The 21,105-nt window shown below is 47.2% G+C and overlaps 1 protein-coding gene across 1 annotated transcript in view; it reads right to left on the reverse strand.

Annotated features, from left to right (window-relative positions):
• Positions 1-21,105, reverse strand: part of Cpxm2 (carboxypeptidase X, M14 family member 2) — a 109,352-nt gene that overhangs the window by 73,854 nt on the left and 14,393 nt on the right. The window contains exon 3 of the mRNA XM_038340225.1: positions 7,976-8,085. Coding sequence (XP_038196153.1) covers positions 7,976-8,085 — 110 coding nt within the window. The remainder of the gene's footprint in view (positions 1-7,975; positions 8,086-21,105) is intronic.

The raw sequence follows: 21,105 nt of genomic DNA on the forward strand, positions 1-21,105 counted from the left end.
CATACGTGTGTACCATGTACATGCAGATGTCCTCAGAGGCCAGAGAGGGCATCAGCTCCCCGGGAACTGGAGTTGCAACAGCTGGTTGTGAGCTGCCCAACATGAGTGCTGGGAGCCAAACTCTGGAGCTCTGCAAGACCAGCAAGCACTTTTTATCCCTGAGCACCTCTGCAGCCTCTTATTCTTCCCCCTCCAATTTATTCTCCTCCCTTCTCATAGAGTGAAGGATGGCCTCAGACTAGCTCACTGTGCAGCCAAAAATGACCTTGAAACCCTAATCCTCCTTCCTCCACCTCCCAGATCTGGAATCCATGTGTGTGCTACAGTGTCCAACCACAAGACACTTCTTCAGAAGAAAATAAGAGTGTATACCCATTGCTAAGGTAAGTACTCATTATGAATTTTCCAAGGGAGTCATCGTTTAAAATATCCACTTCCATTATTACCATAAACATGAAAATACCCCAAATTCCAGTGTTTTGGCACCAAGCACTGTGTCCCAGACTGCTACTTGAAGCCAGATGCACAATAAAGTCCCTTTATGAGAAGAGACAGGATGGCAAGCTTTGACTCGGAATTATCCTCACTGGGATTATTTTTGCCTATGAAGCCACAAATGCACAGCAGCCCCCAGCACACAACAGCCTCCAGGAAGGGCTTGTGGGATCACAGTTAAATCTCTTGCAGCCAGCCCATATCCAGAAACCAATAGAGGCTAAGCCCCGTGAGACTGAGTCAGGGCTGGACGATCAGGCAGGCTTCAGGACCAAAGGTTCAGGCATGGGCAGGCATGGACAGGCATGGGACACACAGTGGCAAACTGCAGAGATCCAGAGCTCCAGGATCTTCTTTCCAGGAAAAATGTCTCTTAGCTGGGAGAGGTGCGACCCCAGGTACACGGGCACCAAATCATATGTCTCTGCAAAGCCACAGGTGTGAGCAGTGAGACAGCAGCACTTCCTAACTACACTTTAAAGTGGGTGCTTCCAACCTTTCAGCTTCTCTGGGACACAATGGACAAAGAAAATTGTCTTGGCCCACACGCTGAATCCATTGGGTGTCTGACCTGAGGCCCACATGCAAGGCACTGTGACGTGACAGTGTCATCTACAGAGGTCACACCCAAGATCCATGAAAGAAAGAAAGTCTTGTGTTTTAAGTATGTTGACGAGTTTGTGTTGGAGCACATTCAGAACTCTGCTGGACTGCCTGTGGGCTGTGGGCCATGGATTAGACAGCCCCTCCTAATGTCTAAAGAGCAGGACAGAAATGCATCACTTGGAAATGGCAATTGCTATTAACCTGCTCAGGCCTCTCCAGCCACCTGACTTGTCAACAGTGGAACAAGTCACTTAGTCATGGGTACCACCATTTACCAGCCCCAGGACTTCAAAGGATGCTTCGGAGATGGGGCAGGTAGTGAGCTGCTGTTAGATGTGCCACCTGAGTACCAGGTGTTGTACAGGTATGGGTCTCTAAGCAAAACAGCCTACATCTTTAGCCTAGCAGCTGTGCGTGCTTGCAAGAGACTAGCTCAATCCGGTCTGCTGACTGTTAGCGTTCCCTCAGAGGATCACTGGACCCTCCCCTGAGATGCCAGTGCTCCTCCAGTCACTGATATGTATCTCTTCCCCAATTGCATGTGACCTCAGTGGTGCTACAGTTATAAAGGCTGTGGAAGGTTAGTGGGGTGGAGGGCGATCTGTCTCTGTGGCTGTGAAGAAGCCATAGTCTCTGCTGGGGTAAAGGCTCTCTAGTGCAGCTTCTTTGGGATCCCCCAAATTCCTGCAAGTATCCCCCCTCCCACTGTCCCACTTTGCTTTCTGTTGCTGTGATAAAACACTACACCCCAAAGTCACTTGAGGGATACATCCTACCTTACAGGTCATCGTGCGTCATGGAGGGAAGCTGACGTAGGTACTCCTGGCAGGAGCTTGAAGCAGAAACCAGCAGAGGAATGCTACTTACTAGCTTGCTTGCCCAGGCTCTCTCAGCCACCCAGGCCCACTTCCGAGGGGTGGCACTGCCCACAGTGGACTGGACCCTCTCACATCAATCAGTAATCAAAAAAATGACCCCCAGACAAATATAATGAAAGCAGGTCCTCGATTCTCAGGTATGTCTAGGTTTATGCAAGTTGACCAAAACAAATTCTGACGCTCACATTATGTAAGTAAAGCCCAATAAACTCATTAGTTCCCCAGGGCAAATGTCAATGGAATCATATTTTGGTTTGTCACCGGGAACTTAAGAAGCGGGGATAGACAGTGTTTACATCTCCTCGGGGAAAGACTGCTTGCAACATGAGTTTACTCCAAAGACTAACCACAGGCAAAGGATCGGAACATATTTTAGAGGCTCATCTGCAAACTCTTTGAGGCTTACAGTGTTCCTTTCCAGGCAATCTGTGGTTCCTCTGGGGCAAAGGAGACCAGGAACTGTGTCAGTGAGATCACAGCGGGGAAGTCAGTGGAAAAGGTCCGATGAGCCCTGGAGGAACAGTCACTGAGACACTGTGAGTGGCCAAACCTTCCCCATCCTGTCAACTGCTTCTCTTTTTCAAACCTTTGGAAAATCTGGTCCCTACGTACAGTGGAATGAAACAGTGGAAGCCCTGTTTCATTATTAAACATATATTATGAAGTTCACAGGAAAAGCTGGCAAAAAGCAAGAGTCATAAGTTGGGCCACAGGGATGCTTTCAAAGTCCTCTGCTTAAAAAGAGATGGTTGTTATTTCTGCCACACTGCAGCAGGTGCATCCCCGCGAAGGCTCGCTGTTTGCAAACTCCTGTCCTGTAAAAGCCAAGTTCCTGGGGGAAATCCCATTCCAGCCAAGTCATTCCAGAAGTCTGTGTAACTCTCTGTGAACTGAAGCTTCCAGAATAAAAGCCATACCTAGGTTAAACAGTCTGCAAGGCTAATTAACTGAGTCACACTTCCAGTGATAGTGAGGAGTTGGGATATTGCAGGTCAAACTACCCTTGGGCTACCTTCATCCCCCTTAACAGCCATTCAGTGCCCACCTCTGTGTTTGACCTAACATCCTGTGACTAGAGTGTAAACCCCTTAGGATGTACCGATAGACCACCAACCCAAAGTCTGAGGATGCCATCCTACATCTGAGGCCAATAGCAGAGATGTCCCAGACTGGCTGTAACCTAGTTATCTGAAGTTCCTAATGATGCATTAAAAAGGTGTCTTCATTCATTCCCTTTTTTTTTTGTCCTGTTACTACATAGAAAAAAATCTTCATAAAACTATTAGCATGTTGAACACAACATGGCAGAGAACTTGAATCCCTGTTTATAGCCATTGTCACTCACATTTGGCTCCAGAACAAACTATCTCTATGCTTTGAAGTGAAAACTATTTATTGGCACTGATGCCTGCAACCACAAGACTCAATAAAAAAGAAAATATGAGCAGTTAAATCTGAGCACAGACAAGGCAATGGCTTTAGACACTTGATATCAGGCTAGGGCGCTAGCTCAGTTGGTAAAACACTTATTGCACACATAAGGATCTAAGTCTGATCTTCCAGACTCATCAAGAAGCTGGGTACATGCTTGTAACCCCAGCACTGGGAAGGAGATTGGCGGGATCTCCGGGGCTAGCTGGCTGACCAACCTGGTCACATCACTGAGCTCCAGGTCAGTGCAAGACTCTGTCTCAAAAAAGATGGACAGTTCCTGAGGAACAACACTCAAGGTTGACCTCTGACTTAGACACTACACACACACACACACAAACACACACACACACAAACACACACACACACACAAACACCACATACACACACACATACGTGCTCGCATGCACACACATGCAAGAAGGCATACACAGAGACACACGCATGAATGCACACACACATGCACAACACAACTGTAGGTTTGATCTTTTAAAAGAATCATGTAACAGAAGGTGGGGTGCAGCTGATTTCTGGAGGCCAAAAGAAAACTCACCAAGGAAGTGAGCAAAACTAAAGACTGGACCACCTAAGCCAAAGGAATAGGGAACAAGGGACTGTGCTACACAGCAGCCTCGGCATCCCTCTGCAGAGTATACTCCCACCAGGTGCCGTTACGCGGGGCAGCACACCATCAGTACCTAGTCAGCCTGCAGATCATTGCTCCCATCTGTGCACTCCAAGAGCCGTGGAGCTGAGACATTCAAACATAGACTCTATGGCTGTGCTGAGTGGGTGTAGCTGTCTTGTCATTGCTCCCTGGATGCAATGCCATACTCCCTTACATTGAATTCAGTACAAAGAGCAACCCAGAGGTGGCTGGACATATTTGAGAGGATGTGGAAGGTTATGTAAAAATACATGAACTTGGGTTCCCGGTGACCTTTTCCTTGAAGCAATCCTTCATGGATGTCAAAGAAGGAAAACAAAAATGAAATATGAAGCAAATGTCAGTACCAAGTGATGTCACTCCATAGTGACCTCACTCCTGTACCTGCCGGCAAGTGTGTCCAGGAACACCCTGGAAATCAGGACACATTAGGCTGCGAGAGTGTCAGCACAAGGCAGGGACAGCAGAGAGGTACTGGCTGACTCATGCCTGCACGTCACACCTAGACCCCCCCTAGCTGCTGAGGCAATTTTATGACATCGTGAGGAGCAGCCCTCTGAGATTGCAAGCAGCTTGGATTCGTGAGCTGCCTCTCCTGGGAAATCTTAGCTGTGTCCCTCCAAGCTCTGTGTTTGCTTTGTGTAAGTCAGGGGAGCCAATAATGGTACTTGTCTGCGCCGTTAGTGTTGAATTAAATAATGCATGAAAATCATCCAGCAAGGTGCTAACAGCTCTTTGAGGCAAAGCCGCTCTCCCTCTGTCAAGGGCCAAGTGCATCATGAATGCAGTGAGTAAACGGGGGCCTTTCCTCCTGTGATTTCTGTGCCAGGTCAGAGCAGACGGTCCTCCACCAAGGAGCGCATGGATTCTGATGAATAAGACTTCTGAGACTTACCAGAGACAATCTCACCTTTATTCCCCCTACAGAGCCCCAGCCAGTTTGAAAATTCCCATCTATAAGCCCTGCATACCATGGCCTGGATAGGTACCTGCAGAGACCTGGGCCAGGAAAGGGCTAGATGAAACTTGTTCAAATCCTGACGCACAAGAAGACAGACTGAAAAGCAACTCTTCTAATTCTGACACCTTGGTGGTTCTCACGCTTAAAATCCCATTAGCTCGACACGCCTACAAAATACTCACATGTGAGACAAGAGATGGCTATTTTTAAATCATAGTTCTAATTGTTGTGTGGGGGTGATGTATTCTTGGAGCGCGGGTTTAATTGTGCACCTGGATCTGTCAAATCGTGATGCCTGCGGTGCTGGCTCCGGAAAGCAGGAACTGAAAGGAGGGCCCTGACCTAGTCAGCGTTTGCCTCTGCAGATCTTATGCAAGCCCACCCATGAGGGTAGGGAGAGGGTTCTGTCTCTAAAGCTCTTACCACATAAGAATGAGGACCCGAGTGATCCCTACTACCACATCGTTTTTAAGTGCTGGGAAGATAAGAACAAGGGGGAATTTGGGGGGCTTGCCAGCCAGCAAGCTTAGCCAATTAATATGCTCTAAATTCAAAGAAATACCCTGTCTCAAAAAATATATAGGTATGGAAGAGGGTAATTGAAGAAGACACTCAATATTAACCTCTGACCCTCACACACATATGCATAGGTACATATATATATATATATATATGCATGCACATAAACACATATACAAAGCATGCTTGTGTGCTGTGGGCCATGTTCTACCCTCCCTGGTCAACCCCAGAAAGAGGTTGCCTCATGGCCTGATTGTGAATTGTCCCCTGTAGGTTCATGTATTTGAATATTTGATCTCCAGCTGGTGCTGCTGGAGAAGGGATTAGAGAAGCCTTTGGAAGTTATAGGCCAACCCAGTTTCCCGTCCTGCTCTCTACTGCTGCATCCACCAGGATGTGAACGGGCATGAGCAAGTACCCACTGCCACGGACTGAATCCTGCCAGGTGCATGCCTTCCCCACCATGACGAACCCTATGCTCTAAATAGTGAATCAAAACATGTCTTCTCCTTTAAGGGTTCGAGCAGCAACTCTGCTCTGTAGCGTCGCTTCTAGAGGCTCCCCCATTAGCAGGCTCCAGGGTAAACAAGTTACCACTGCAGAGACAAATCCCCACGCAGACAAACAACACTGACATGATGTCCAGCCACCTCCTTTCTCCTTCCTCATGACAGGCAGCAGAGTGAGCCTCTGCCCAGGTGTTTACAGAGGGGAGCTTTCTGTGCCCTGGACTACACCTCCCATGTATGAAAGACAAAGTAGACAGGTAAAGACTGCCCCCGCAAGGGACTGGAAGCATAGCCCAGAGATGGCAAGACAAGGTCATATTCTAGCCACACCTCACCAACTCCTTAGTGACATCCTCTCTGACACCCGCCTAGTATTATGGGTGCAGTTCTGAACTCTGGGGGGCTCACAAGTAGAAGACAAGGTCCCCTTCATGTGGGGCTCATGCTCAAGGAGTGGGCTCATAAACAAAACCGCGATGGCTCATTTGATTGATACTGTGAGGGGATCTAGAATCACCTAGAAACCGAGCTCTGGGCAAGCCTGTGAAGGACTGGATGAAGTGTGGTGGGAAGAGTCACCCTAAATATAGACAGCACTGTGCTGTGGACTGAGGTTCTGGGCTGAATAAAAACGAGAAAGATACGGAGCACCAACATCCATCTCTCTGTCCCTGAGTGTGGACTGCTGGTTACCTTAAACACCTATCTCCACACCCTTCCCATGGCTCTACCCTTGAACCAGGAGCAGAAAACCTCCCTGAAGCTGCCATTGCTAGGCATTTGGTCACAGCAAAAAGAAAAGTAACTTCTGCACCAAGAAAAAGTTGCAACTGCTCCCTTAGATTCTAGAGTCTGTCGTAGGGGGCCTGGGGCCCTCGGAGATTCACAGTGATCTCCCCTCGTCAATCATTGAGAGTCCACCTTTACCCTTTTATAACACACAGGAGGGCTTTGTCTTGGTATAGTGTGTCTTCAGCCCCTCTCTTGTCTCTACATCCCAGTGCTTCTTAACGGCTGACAGTTTTTAAAGAAGCTTTAGAAAACCTGATCATTAGAGGTGCTCTAAAAGAAAAGGATAGAATCAGAAGAGGGGTGCCCAGGGTTACACATAAGAAAGGCCCAGCCCACCAAGCCAAGCTTCATAGAAGGAAAAGCCAAGATGCAGATGGCAGCTGCCACAGGCCTGGCTTTCCCTCAAACCTGCAAAAAGACAGTCCTACCTACAGCTTGACTGAGCCAAGTGCCCTACCTGAGTGTAGGAGAACAGCCATGCACAGAAGCTGAGTCCTACAGCAATGAGGGGGGCCCTTCCTGTGGCTTGGCAGGATTGTTATTGCTTTGGGAGCCACAGGGCCTTCCCTGCAGACAAGGTAACCAGCCTGTGGTTACAAAAAATGTGGTTTGTGAAGTAAGCAGGGGAAGCTCAGCAGAGAGGGAGACTAGAAAGTACCATGGGCCAAGATCACAGTAGAACCTCAGAGAAGCGGCCACGTGTGATGTGCCCTGTGAGCCAGTGGGGTTCCACAGAAGAGCCTGGATGATGTGGGTGGGCCTGGTGGTTACCATGGTTACCAAGGAGGAGAAAGATGAGGCTACCTCCCTGCTGTGTGGTGAACATCCTTGCCATGTCCACACCTGTGGGCATTCTTTATTCTGCTTTTGCCATTTCTAGATAGAGGACACCCAAAGGGAAGTCCTTACCTCATGTATCCTGCCATCTGTCTCTGGAGACGCCCCATCCTCTGCACATAGGCCCACTCTACAGTGCCCCCTCACCTTGAGAACCAGCTAACACTCTTCAAATGCCACGTATCACCAACCCAAGCTCAAGGGGGGAGCCCTCCCTCCTCCCTGTGTCCGTGACCCAAGCACTCAGCAGTGTGACCGGAATGAATGGAGAGGCTAGTACCTGGATGTTGAGTCTCCCACGATGTGCTCCCAGGCCATAGCGCTTCGCTGTGGAGGCATGCAGCTGGAAGTCCGTGATTTTTAATGTTTCCAGACCCAGAGGCGGGCAACCTGGGAAGGACAGGGCTCGTTAGAAACAAAGACGGATATCAGAAGAAATGAGTGTTTGCTTTTCAGAGACAGCCATGTGCTTTCTTCCCCCCAATGAGACCTTAAACCACTGGCATGGCCCCCTTGCCCTGGCACATCCCGGATTTCAGACAGATTAGGTCAACGCCGCTGTCAGTGGCTCCCCAGTTCTGTCACCAGCATTTGCTTTCTGAATATTTGGGTTCCAAGATTCCTTCTCTTCTGCTGGCCGTGCTGCCACTTGATGCCATTTGCAATTAAGGCCGCTTCCAGGAGACTCAGCCAAGACAATGACACTGGGTAGGAATCTAACAATCCCATGCTCGAGCTCTGCAAATTAATCAGGACTTGCCAGTTCTGCTTCAGCACCTCTGGCCTCTGTTGTGCATGGTAATGAGCTGTGTGGCATAAATAGAAACCTTCTATCTCCTTTCTTCTTGGAGATAATAGGGAGCCGTGAGAACAGTTCCTGAGCGCAGCTTGACCCTGGAATAAATGCCAGCCAATGACTGCAAGTCTATAGACCACCATCCCTATACATAACAATATTGATGGCAGCCAGGGCTGGACCTCAGGTCTCCTAGGCTGGGCCCCCCCACCTCTCTCTCACCCACTAACCTGCCATCGTGTCCCATTAGGGGCTTGTAGTGATCAAACATCACAAGGGATTCTCCTCTTTACCATCTGACTTGGAGAAGAAAAACAGCTCTCCAGTAGGTGTGAATCAAGTCTGTTTCCAGACTTGGAACTGGAAACATCAGATGACAACTTTGAACTTCAAACATCAGAGGACACAGTCGTTGGAGGGACTGGAAGTGTGCAGAAATTGAGGGCTTGCTGCCAGCATGTCTGCCCACTAGGCCCTGCTCACCTCAGACTTCATCTAAGGAGATGACAGCGGCTCTGCCGGTACCCAGATGGGAAGATCCACTCAAGCACTGCAGGCAGGCAAGGTCAGATCTGCCAGGAACCAAGATACCACAGAGCCCTCCCTTAACCTCTCAAGAATGGAAACCAGTGCATTGAGAGCCTGAGACAAGTCACGGAGAGGTGCCAGCTGCCAGGAGAATTGCCCAATGGAGTTGGCTTCAGAGCCTCATCTCCAGGCTGGTACACGACACTGTGCATCCTAGGGCCTGCTGTCACCCTCTGGGAAGCTTCCTGGGTTGGTAACTGGCATTAGCCATCTACCCGGCCCCAGATGAATACTGCTGCCCGCCCCCGACACACTGCAGGAAGACAGGTCAACTTCCAGTGTTAGTGTTCCATAGATTCCGAGAAAGAATCTTGTAGCTGGGGGCTGGGAAGTCACGTACGGACAGAGCATTAGTGAAGGGGTGTGAAGTGAGGGAGAACAGCATTCAGAAGAGAGAGATGTGAGCAGAGGCCGCACAGTGACTGGGGGTGTGCAATTAAATGGCATGTAAGAAGGCCAGGGACATTGGCGACCCTTTCAGTGAGTGAGGAAGAGGTTCACTTCCCAAGGCCACCCAAGGTCAACAGTTACCATGAACCCCTTGTTTCACAAGGGCCTGTCCCTCCACCTTCCAGGTCTGGAGGGCACAGGAGTCTGACTCACATGGGTGGCAGGGTTTTGATACCAAGCGTTGAGTAATTCTCCATCTTGCCTACCAGGAATTGATGATGCTCCCGTCTTATAACTGAGCCAGGTTGTCCCACAGCCTCTTCTGAAATCCATAATGCTTGCCTCCTATGATGGGTATCACTGTGGACCTTCTTAGGCCACCAAAGCAGTAGTCTGCCCTGCCTCTCAGGTCCAGCAGCCATGAAGCTCAGAATATAAACCCATTACCTCTCCTGTTACAAGGGCTGGTAACGTGGGCCTGTACCCTCCCTGCTGTAACTTCAGGACAAGAAACACCCTCTTTCAGCTGCTGCCCTGGGCTCACAGACCCAGTATTCTCTTATAGCCATCACAGGCTGTGTTCAGAATTCAGGCAAGGTTTGGGGATAGCACTCACTGGCTTACAAGGGCCACTGGAATCGGGTTATCTGAGAGCTTAAAGCGTGACTGGGATTTGAGTCCAAGGGTGCCTAAACTGATGTGCCTGCCTCCCGGTTCTGATTTTTTCCCCTCTGCTCCTACCTGCTATTTGCACTTTCATTGGTCATCTAGTCTTAACTTGTCATGCTTCAGACACTGGCAGCATCCTCAGCCTGTGCTGAGAGGCCCCATACCTCCTGGTCCTGGCACAGAGCTGGTCACTGGCAATTGGGCTCTGTGGATAATCTTTGTGTTCTGGGTATGACCTCTGCTAAGCTGAACTCCTCATTTAGTTTCTGACCCCAAAGGACCAGGGCATTAAAGACCAGACATGGGGGGTGGGGCAACCCTAGTTCAGTCCCTCCACATGTGAGTGCTAAGATCTGCAATATCTCCATATAATCAAGTCGGAAAAGCAAACAGTATCCACCGCCATTTGTGATACTGTTTCAGGGCCACGCAGACACCATTCCAGCCTCCACTCAACAGAACATAGAGAAGAATTCCATTGCCTCATCTGGCCCTGCAACCTCCATTTCTGTCATTTATAGTCAGACAGGCAGATGCACAGGTAGACAGCCAGATGGACAGATAGCTCATGACAACAATAACTGCTATTCAAAGCCTTTCTTCTAGGGAAAGAAAACATCTCATGCACATATAAATATTTTAGTTCCAAAAGGAATTACTTGAATAAAGCTAAATATCTATTAAAATTGCTTCCCTGGTTTTAAAAAAAAATCCCATTAAGGTATATAAGATATGGAAAGAAGGTGCCCATAAGTGGGGTATTTCATGGATACACATCTCACACTGACTCTAACGTTCAATGCCTGCCCTCTGGAAGGGCCTAGGCCATCGTGTGCCCAGGGAAACAGTGGAGTTTCACACAGGTGACATCTACTCTTGCCCAGACCTACAAGGACATCACAGAAGAAACGAAATGTTCTGCTCTCTTCATCTATAGAATTGCCGGCCAGTGACTTTGGTGGGAACCCAGATAAATGTATGGGCTCGGCCACTTCAATATTGTAGGGTGCTATCTTTAGCTGATCTTGTTTTGTTTGGCAGCTCTCCCCATCCTCCATGTAGGAGTAGCTAATGGTGGATCCACCCCAGGAGAGCACAATGTCCTTGAAAGGTAAAGATGAAGATATTGACCACATGGATTAGTAAGTGTTATTTGAGTGAAGGAAACCGACGGCACCTCATTTAAACAAGGAAGGATCACTGTAGGGACAGGAGGGATGGGATAGGACAGGGTCAGAGCTCCCATCAGCCAGGTAGCACAAGCTCGGTGCTGCCAGAGGAACTGACTCTAAGGGTGTCTCCAGAGTCTCCACCCCACCACCTGTCTGGCACCAGGACTTGAGTGGTATCAGCAAAGAAAGAGTAACAGAAGCTAGCCACAGTTCACAGCCACCACAGTGCCTGGGACAAGCGCGTGGAGTCCCCTGTCCGGTGCTGAGGGTGAAGCTGGGTGAGTGTAGGGCAAGGGTCGCAGAGATGGAGCAAGGCAGACAACCTCATTCAGGAAGTTTCTATTTCAACAGTTATCCCCTCTTATCTTTTCGTCTGACTACCTCACTCTTTGCCTACCATCAACGATTACTGTAACTCCCTTCCCGAGGCTTCCAGGTGGGGGGAGGGGGAGACGGTCTAGTGACGACTGGCTACCTGATTGACACAGAACAATGTGTTCTTTAATGTGTGATGCTATGGGAGGGGCTCAGGAAAAACAGCACCTGCTAAAACGGCCCCACTTCTCCAAACAAGATTTTAAGATATATTTTAGAGCCAGTGAGATGGCTCACCAGGTAAAGGTACTTGCCACCATGCCTGACAACCTGAGTTCCATCCCAGGGACGCTGGAAGGAGAAGAGGACCAATTGCCACAACGTTGTTCTCTGGACCCTTCCTGTGTGCTGTGGCATGCAATGTCCCCCCAACACACAGACAGACAGACAGACAGACACACACACACACACACACACACACACACACACACACTAAATTTTTAAACATGTTAGAATTAATAAAAGCTTAAATCTAGTAGTTTAAGGAGAAACTGCTCTCCTGCATTCCTTTATACAAAGATGAAAAAGGCAACAACTTCGGATTAGAGTTACACGGTCACGCATTTCCTGGTGAAAGTTCCTATGTTCGTCTTAATATGAATACTGGTTTACATGGGAATGCCCTATTAAAAAAAAAAGGAAGATGCTTATACATAAAGATGAAAAGGTAAGAGGTAGGAAAATTATCTTTTGATTTTAGACTTCAAATTAATTAAAAGTATAGGATACTAAAATATCTTCCACACTGTATTGTTGTGGGAACTCATTCCACCAATAGCCCTGGGGCACCAGCTTTAGGGCATGGCTTCTTGACTGCTGATGTGACCACTTAAGAGGAGGGGGGAGGGGGGGAGAGAGAGAGAGAGAGAGAGAGAGAGAGAGGTTGCTCTTTTGAGTGGTGAAGGCAGGGTGAGGCAACATGAAGGCAGTTGGTTCCCAGCTTCCTTGGAAAAAACAGAAGGACTGTTTTATACAACTGGTTATACCTTGTTCTGTCTCCCCATTGCACTCCTTAATAAAATTGATGTGTGTGTGTATATTTTATATTTTTATTTTATTAACTCTAATATATATATATATATATATATATACATACACACACACACACACACACACACACACACACACACACACATATATATATATGAAATCTTTGTGGTTCACATTACACTGCATGCTTAACCCTGGTGAACTTCAGTATTTTTTCTGACTGCTTCATTTCCCTCCTCTTGATTCCCTGAGAACATCCTAAAGGTTTTCAGAAGAGCTGGTGGGTGTTCAGAATCCGCAGAGAGATCCTCCTACCAGTGCACGTGCAGGGCCCTCTACGCTGAAGAAAAAGATGAGGAAGGTAATTACAGGATCGCCCTAAATTTGTTCCCACCCAGGAGAATGGGGAGAGGCGCCAGGTAAATGAATAGAACAGTACGGATGCTGAACAGCCAGGAGAGTCAGAGAGGAGCCCGTGTCATGGCAACACATCACGGGATCTGAGATCCTCAGTGCTGCACGGGGAGACAGGCAGTTCCTCTGTCCTGTGGCCAGAGGGACAAGGAAAGGCTAGAGAGGACTATACAGAAAAGGAACTGATAGCTTCCTTGGAGCCAACACCCAAGGCCTCTACTGGTCCCTGAGTGACATTTTCAGGGCCTCAGACCGTGCTCTGGGTTTTGGATTCCAGCCACAGTGAGGAGAGCCAGTAACAGTAAACCTCAGGACAATAGAACCCTGGGGAAACCCTTAGCACAAACAGACACCTCCACCTCCGTAAGATCAGAAATGTAAAGAAGCGGAGAAGAGACAGGGTTGCAGTTTCAGCTACCGTCCTTAGCCTGTCTGCAGCTGTGTGAGATGACCCAGTGGTGGCTCACGCAGACAGGGGGCTGACTGAAAAGAACTCACAAGCTTGTTACCAGCTAAACTACCCATCAACAGCCAAGTGAATCAGGGGCACTTTCAGACATATGAATCCTTGGGAAACGTACCTGTTTCGACTGGCTGGGCACTGCAGGATAAATCCTAGAGTTAAATAGGCACAATGGTGTGTAAAACCCTGGAGCCGGTGAGACTGAGGACCCGGCTAACCAAAAGGTTCCGAATGGGAGGCAAAGCAGGTGTTAACAATGCCTTTGGTTAACATCGTCAAGGAAATACTGGCCCTGCCAGTCACCTTCTAACAAGGAGGGCTTTCCTACATCCTTCAAAGAACACTGTAGAGAAAGACAGGAATGCGGGTGCACAGATGATGGGTAACAGGGAGAAACAGTGTTTCTAAGCAATCAAGATTAGGAGTATTTGTAGCCAGCAGTTTAAAAACAAAACAACAACAACAAAAAAAACCCCTCTGTGTTGGCCATATATTTATTATATCGCCAAATCATGAGGTAATTACTACAAATTGGGGCTTCACATGTATAACAATTGAGTGCTTGCCTATCAGGCATGAAGCCCTGAGTTTAATCCCCAGCACTGCATAAAACCATATTTAAAAAAAAAAAAAAAAAAAAAACCTGGAATTACGGCTAACACCTATAATCCCAATGAGTTTAAGGCCAACCAGAGCTACATGAGATTTGGCTTTAAAAAAAAAATCTTAAAATAAACAGGAAAGTCATCCACAGCCCTTTGTGCCTCCTTAGCATCTCAGTGTTCTGGTAAACCCTGCTCCATGGCCACACTATACACACTATAGCAAGGACCTGGTCCCCAACTAATCCATGTGCTGGGCCAGCAACCCCACCCACCTGAGGATAAACACTCTCCTGTCACAAACACAAGCATGCTTGGACCATCAAACTGAGTTTCTCCCAGTTTTAAAACAGGCTCTTATCCTGAGAAGCATGTGGGTGAGAGAACATGGCAAAAAAAAGTGTGAAAAAAAGTCTCCAGGAAAATATTAATTAGGGATCCGTGATGTGGTACAATCTGGAGAAGACAGACAGTCACCAGAGACGAAGCCACGTTGTCTTCAGTCATGCAGCTCTTGGCACACCCCGTGCCAAATGAAGCTCCGTCTCTCAGGTCCGCTCCGTCTGTGGGGAGTGGAGATGGGACCCCTGGTCTTATCTCCACTCAGGACACACTTCATTAACTCTGCCCCTTGCTGACATTCTTTGCACAGTGGCCAGTGTACACAACGAAGGACACTACCCTGTCACATCTTCATCAATCCCCAAGGTCCTTGCCACTACCACCACCAAGCTATGTGTGACAGTACATTTTAATTATCAACTTAACACAGTCTAGAACAGTGGCTCTCAGCCTGTGGGTTGCAATCATTAGGGGTCACGTATCAGATATCCTGCATATCAAACATTTACTTTAAGATTCATAACAGTAGCAAAATTATAGTTACGAAGGAGCAATGAAAATAATTGTATGGTTGGGGTCACCACAACATGATGCACTGTATTAAAGGGTCACAGCTTTAGGAAGGATGAGAACCATTGCTCCAGAATTACCTGAGAAAAGAATCTCAATGAAGGATTGTCTAAATCAGATTGGCTGATGAACATGACCATAAAGGATTTTCTTAATTGGATTAATTGACATAGGAAGATCCCCCTGAATGTGTGCAAAACCATTTCATTGACTGGGCCCTGAACTGTATCAGCATGACAAAAAAGCAAGCTGAGCAAGCAGGCGTGCATCCTCTCTGCTCTTGACCGGGGATGTGATGTGACCAGCTACCTAAAGCTTCTACTGTCATGATAGCCTTACAGTGACGGACACTTAAATAATATAACACAGCTTAAATAAAAAACTTTTCTCCCCTAAGTGGTTTTCGGCAGGGTGTTTTATCACAGCTAGGACACTCTGTGTATCAGTTCTTGAACAAATTCCAAGACTACAACTTTGTGGTCCAGAGATAATAGGCAACAGAATGCACAGCACATGAATCTTGTGGTCAAAGTCGAGACAGGGTTTCTTTGTATAACTTTGGTGCCTGTCCCAGAACTAGCTCTTGTAGTCCAGGCTGGCCTCGAGATCCGCCTGCCTCTGCCTCCCGAGTGCTGGGATTAAAGGCGTGTGCCACAACTGCTGTCAAGGTCAAATTTTTAAAAGCTTGTTAGTCTGTGAGCAATTAAACTAATGTCCAAGCAACTCCCCATGAGTCATCCCCTCTGGACATCTTGCCACTTAACCTTCACGATATCCACAAACCGTCTTTCCCATAAACAAACTGAGACTCAGAGGCCAGACTAACTTCCATAATTACGAAGTATCCAAGTTAATTTGAAAATCAGCTGCGGCAGGAGATCCCAAGTACACTCTAAGTTCCCCCATTTGAACAGAGAGTTCCAAAATAAAATACCAATGCTTTGGTGGCATTGGGATTCATACCAGGAAAGGTGCCAGAACTGGGGAAGTCATCACTCCTGACAGAGGAGCTGTGGAGGCCTGCTGGGGCTGCCTGCTACTACCAAAGCAGAGGGCTTGGAAGATATAGAAGGAAGAGGCTCGCAGTAATAAGTTTCTGGCTCTCTTGGGTTTTCGTTTTCATTACAGCCTATAATCCAGTAGTATTCAGTTATGGGATTCTTTACTTTGCCTTTCTGAACTTGACATTCCCCCAAACCAATGAAGAGTGCAGAGCTGCTTCCTGTGTGATGAGGTTGTGTTTGCAGTGGCTCACTTCCTGCCTCAGACACCAAGAGCTGCTCTGAAGGGCGTGGGAGTCTCTAAGGGTCTTGGGAAGGCTCTGGACTAATCTTGGTCTTATCTAATCACCCTTGGAAAGCTCTTTAATACCCGACACTTCAAAGAGAACCCTAAAGATGTGCCCCACTGCCCTGCTGGAACAGAAAACTAAATGATCCATCCCAAGAACAGAAATTTTTGGAAGAACCTAGAAAAATGGATGCCTGCATTCCACACAGAGACTTGGATCGATGACAGCAGCTGTCAGGAAAGTCTTCTGAGGTCCCAAGAACCTCGAGGGGTCCCCGGAATCTGGCTGGCATTTCTCCCTTACACAGTAAAAGAAGTCTGGAGAGTGTCTTTCCCTGGCTCTCAGAGTCCAACAAAGGAAACTCTCAGAGAACTGAGAGGCCAGCCCCAGCCTGCAGCCCAAAGAGTCTGCCCCAGGAGACTTCAGCCTCACGGGATCCAATCCGGCCGCTGACACTCACCTTGGATGTCCAGCTCAGTGGCTGCTTCACCTGGAAAGGCTCCCACACTCCATTCCCAACCACGCCACTCACCCTACTCATCCTGCTTTGGGGGCAAACACCTTATGAAAGCTTGACCATCTCAGAGAGATAAGTCTACCTTCCTGAAGAGGCTGGACACGTCGGTCACAAGCCAAAATGAATCTCCATCATAGAATCCTTGACATCTACCCGATACTTCCCAAACACATGAGTGATGAGTCTCAGTAGCTGCTGTGGCTGATCCTCACTGCCTCTGCATCATCAGGGGAAATTCCTATTTTTCCTCATGCATTGCTAATAAAGACCCCAGAAGGTAATTGCTGGTTCAAAACAGACTGCTCATCACCACAGCCACGGTCCACCTACATGACTATTTACTTCACGTTTCTATTATAGCAAATATCTCAGCAGCAATACAGGAATACAAGAGGACACTCTATCAGTAGAAGATAGAGATGGACGTCTTCAAGGCCTTGGGGAAGGCAAAAATAAAATTAAGCATGATGGAAAAGCACCAACCATTAAAGAAACGATTAGTGACTGGTTTGCTTTAGGTTTAAGAACATCTGTTATTCAAAAGACACCCTTGGTGGCGTGAAAAGATAAACCAGTGGGTGGAGACAAGCCTTGCTCTGAATACCTGACAAAAAGAGGACAAACAAATCCCTCCCACAAATAAAAAGAAAGGGGAGGGAAAACGTGGCCTAAGTGGGGTTGAGCAAAATAAGTCTCTCTATTGGCAAAGAAGCATTAACCATCAGTCACCAGGAAAGCACAGTTAGACCAAAACAAAGAGCAGCATATGTCACCAACATGAATAAAACAGAGAAGACTGACAGGACCAAATGTGGGCTTTTAAGGAAGAAAGGCAACTGCTGGTGGGAACGCTGATCGTCATAATCAACCTGGAAAATTCTCTGCCAGTTCTCTGTGCGTTCAGTGTTACATGTACGCATATCCATGTGTACATGTATATGCATGTAAGCTTATGTACACATACGTTTGAAGACCAGAAGTCAAGATAGGGATGGACCAACTTTCCCGGTTGTTCTCTGTCTTATTTTGTTTTTAGAAAGTCTCTCATTTAACCTGGATCAGTTTGACTAGACTGACTGGCCAGTGAGCCAGGGGTCCTCCTGTCACCTCCTCCCTCCCCTGTTCCAGGATAATAATTGTGTGTCTCTTTGCCCAGCATCTTTCTTTTCAACACGGAGATCCAAACTCAGGTCCTCGTGTTTGCACAAAACAAGCACTTGACCAACTGAGACATGGCCTCAGGCCCTCTCTAGCAGCTCTTATTGAAGATACTCATTCCCTAGGATAGAGCAACTCTGCTGGAGGTACACACCAAAAGACTCACACAGAAATGATCCCAAGTGCATCCTGTAATAGCCAAAAGTTCAAATCCACACCCATACCTATCAACAAGAGAGTGAGTCCACAGACAGTGGTATACAGTCCTGCTGTGGAGTACTACAGCCCTGTGAAGATAAACAAGTCAGAGCCCATAGCGTATGTAGCAACATGGATGAGCCTCACAAACACGACAACCAGCAAAAGAAATCAGACACGAGAGTGTCCGGCACGAGTCCACAAAGATTACCAAGTTCAAAACCACACCTGTCACCTCTAATCACAGCTGTGCTTAAGGAAAAGCAGGGAGGTTGGCTGACTGGTGCTCAGAGCAGACTTCAGAGGTTCCAGCACAATCCTCTTCTTACAAAGAACAGTTGCAATGATGCATTTTCACACTGTGTGGTGTCCATGACAACCCAAGTCAACGTGTGAACATTACACACTCCAGTGAGTTATATCCTTATGGTCCCATCGTCCCATAGTTTTCTCTATACACATTAGCCCTCAATAATATTTCAGTGGGCTTAGCTTTGCCTAACTACTACATCATAGAAACACCAAACCAGATCGATTTATCCAATTCAGCAGGAATAAAAGAGATCTATGCTGAATGTAAAAAAGTCAGTCTCCAAGGTTACATATCATAGGATTTCATGTACCTTGTTGTCTTACAACTGCAGTATTATGGGGAACAGAGCTGCATTGCCAGGAACCAGGGCTTGAACACGGGGAGAGGAGTGTCTATAAAGAACAGCACAAAGGACCTATGATGGGACAGGAGTGTTTCCAGAAACCACACATGATACAGCTGCACAGTGCTGCACACACACACACACACACACACACACACACAGCTGGCAGAATCTAAAGTGATTCCACATCAGTTTCTTGACTCTATTACTTTACTACAGTTGCGTAAAAGCGGTGGTAGCACATTTCTTTAATTCCAGCACTCAGGGAGAAAGGAGGATCTCTATAAGTTCTAGGCCAACCTGGTCTACAAAAACTAGTTCCAGGGCAGCTAGGACTGTAACGCAGAGAAACCTTGTCTCAAAAACAAAAACAAAGAAACAAAAACAAAACAAAACAACAACAAAAAGTCAGCATTGGTAGAGGCAGAGTGAAAGGTGATCCAGACTCTTCTCCTGGTTTTTTGTTGTTGCTGGTGGTGATGGAGGTGGTGGTGGTGGTGGTGATGGAGGTGGTGGTGGTGATGGTGGTGATGGTGGTGGTGGTGGTGGTGGTGGTGGTGGTGGTGGTACATTTTGGTTTGGTTTGGTTTTTTTGTTTTGTTTTACAACTTGTGAATCTACAGTTATTTCAAGTTCATAAGACAAAAAACTTTTTCTTCAAGGATACTTTAAAAGATAAAACTTCCTCACCCTGAACTCAGGATGACTTGATGCAACCCATAAAACTCTCAATTGCTCAGAAGCATCTTAAACTTAAGGGAATTTTGGTTTAAAAAAATGTGTAGCCACTCCCAAGTTTTCCCTAGAAGCCCAAAACTCAAAGAGGGAAAGCATACTTGAGCCTAACACAGCTGGGGAAGAACATCACCATGTGTGAATCAGATGAACGCAGCAGGAGAAAACAGCTGCCAAATGGGGGGAGGGTGGCATTCATCCCACCCTTACTGTGTGCCCCAGCTTTAGGTCCAGGATCTACGGCAGTTGGAAAATTAGACACTTTCTGATACCTTCTCGTGTGGCTGTCTAGAATAGGCAGGCACCTACATCTCCTTCCAGTCAACTTTCCACACGGATTCACTTCATAAATTCTCAGAAAATACGGGGACAGAAATGGGGAGGTAAATTACCCCAGCAGCAAATAAGAACGCTGGTGAGCACTCAGGAACTTGGTCCCGTGTCCTAGGTACAGACATTTGGTAATAGACAAAGGCTTTGACTCCCTCTACTCAAAACCAGCACAGAGATACGTCTCTTCATTATGTCAGCCCGACATGACATGAAGATAAACCCAAAGTCAAGTAGCTTTCAGTTTGGGGGGAAAGGACTGGAAAGTCGCATAGTGAATGGTAGGGGCACAAAAAGAGATGGAGAAGTAGACGAAAATCCGACCAACCTAGTAGCTGACATCTGACCCGACTGGTATAGCACTATAGCCACATAACAGGTAAGCACGCATTTGCTCTTGGAAAAGTTCTTCAGGAGTGACTTCCTTGCATATGCCCCCACGGACTTGAGACTCTTTCAAAGGCTCTGCCACTGGCCTTCAGTGTGAACCACATAGCTACCACCCATAGTCTCTGTCCATTCCTCAGCCATTATTACCTCCCTCTCCTAGTCTCATCAAGTCTTCCTTTAAAAATAGAATAGTTCTGCAGGCTGATGTCATAGCTAAGATATTCAGTTGAACTGACAGTGTGACGCCTGCCTTTGAGCTGAGTGACCTTACCCATGAGGCCAGCTCAAAAAACAATCTAGTTAGTTGGGGGCATCTGTGACAGAAAAGAGGAAATGGCATGTGTACATTGTGTGTGTGTGTGTGTGTGTGTGTGTGTGTGTGTAAATGAACTTCCAAAATCTTACTGAAATGCCTCCCTCAATTTTAATAACTTCCAATTCTGAGAAAGAAGAAAGAAGATCACCTACCCCAAGCCTTCTGCTGAAGCTAAGAGAAAATCTGGACTAACTATGTTTTAAAATGTGTTTAAAAGCACTCAGGAATTCACCAGATACTGAAGAACCCTCAAGTCCAGATTGGTTGGCAGCAAAACTCCAAAGTGCTCCTGAGGCTAGCACCTCAAAGCGACCTCAGCCTAGTGACATATGCCAGTAAAAAGCAACAGTTGCTGCCCTTCCAACAGGAGAAGAGACCTGTCACCAGAAAGGAGTTAAGACTCTGTCCTAGCTTCATTTTGGACACTTGTGACAAAAAAAAAACCCTG

The sequence above is a fragment of the Arvicola amphibius genome, chromosome 1, assembly GCF_903992535.2.
Source record: "Arvicola amphibius chromosome 1, mArvAmp1.2, whole genome shotgun sequence".
NCBI lineage: Eukaryota > Metazoa > Chordata > Mammalia > Rodentia > Cricetidae > Arvicola > Arvicola amphibius.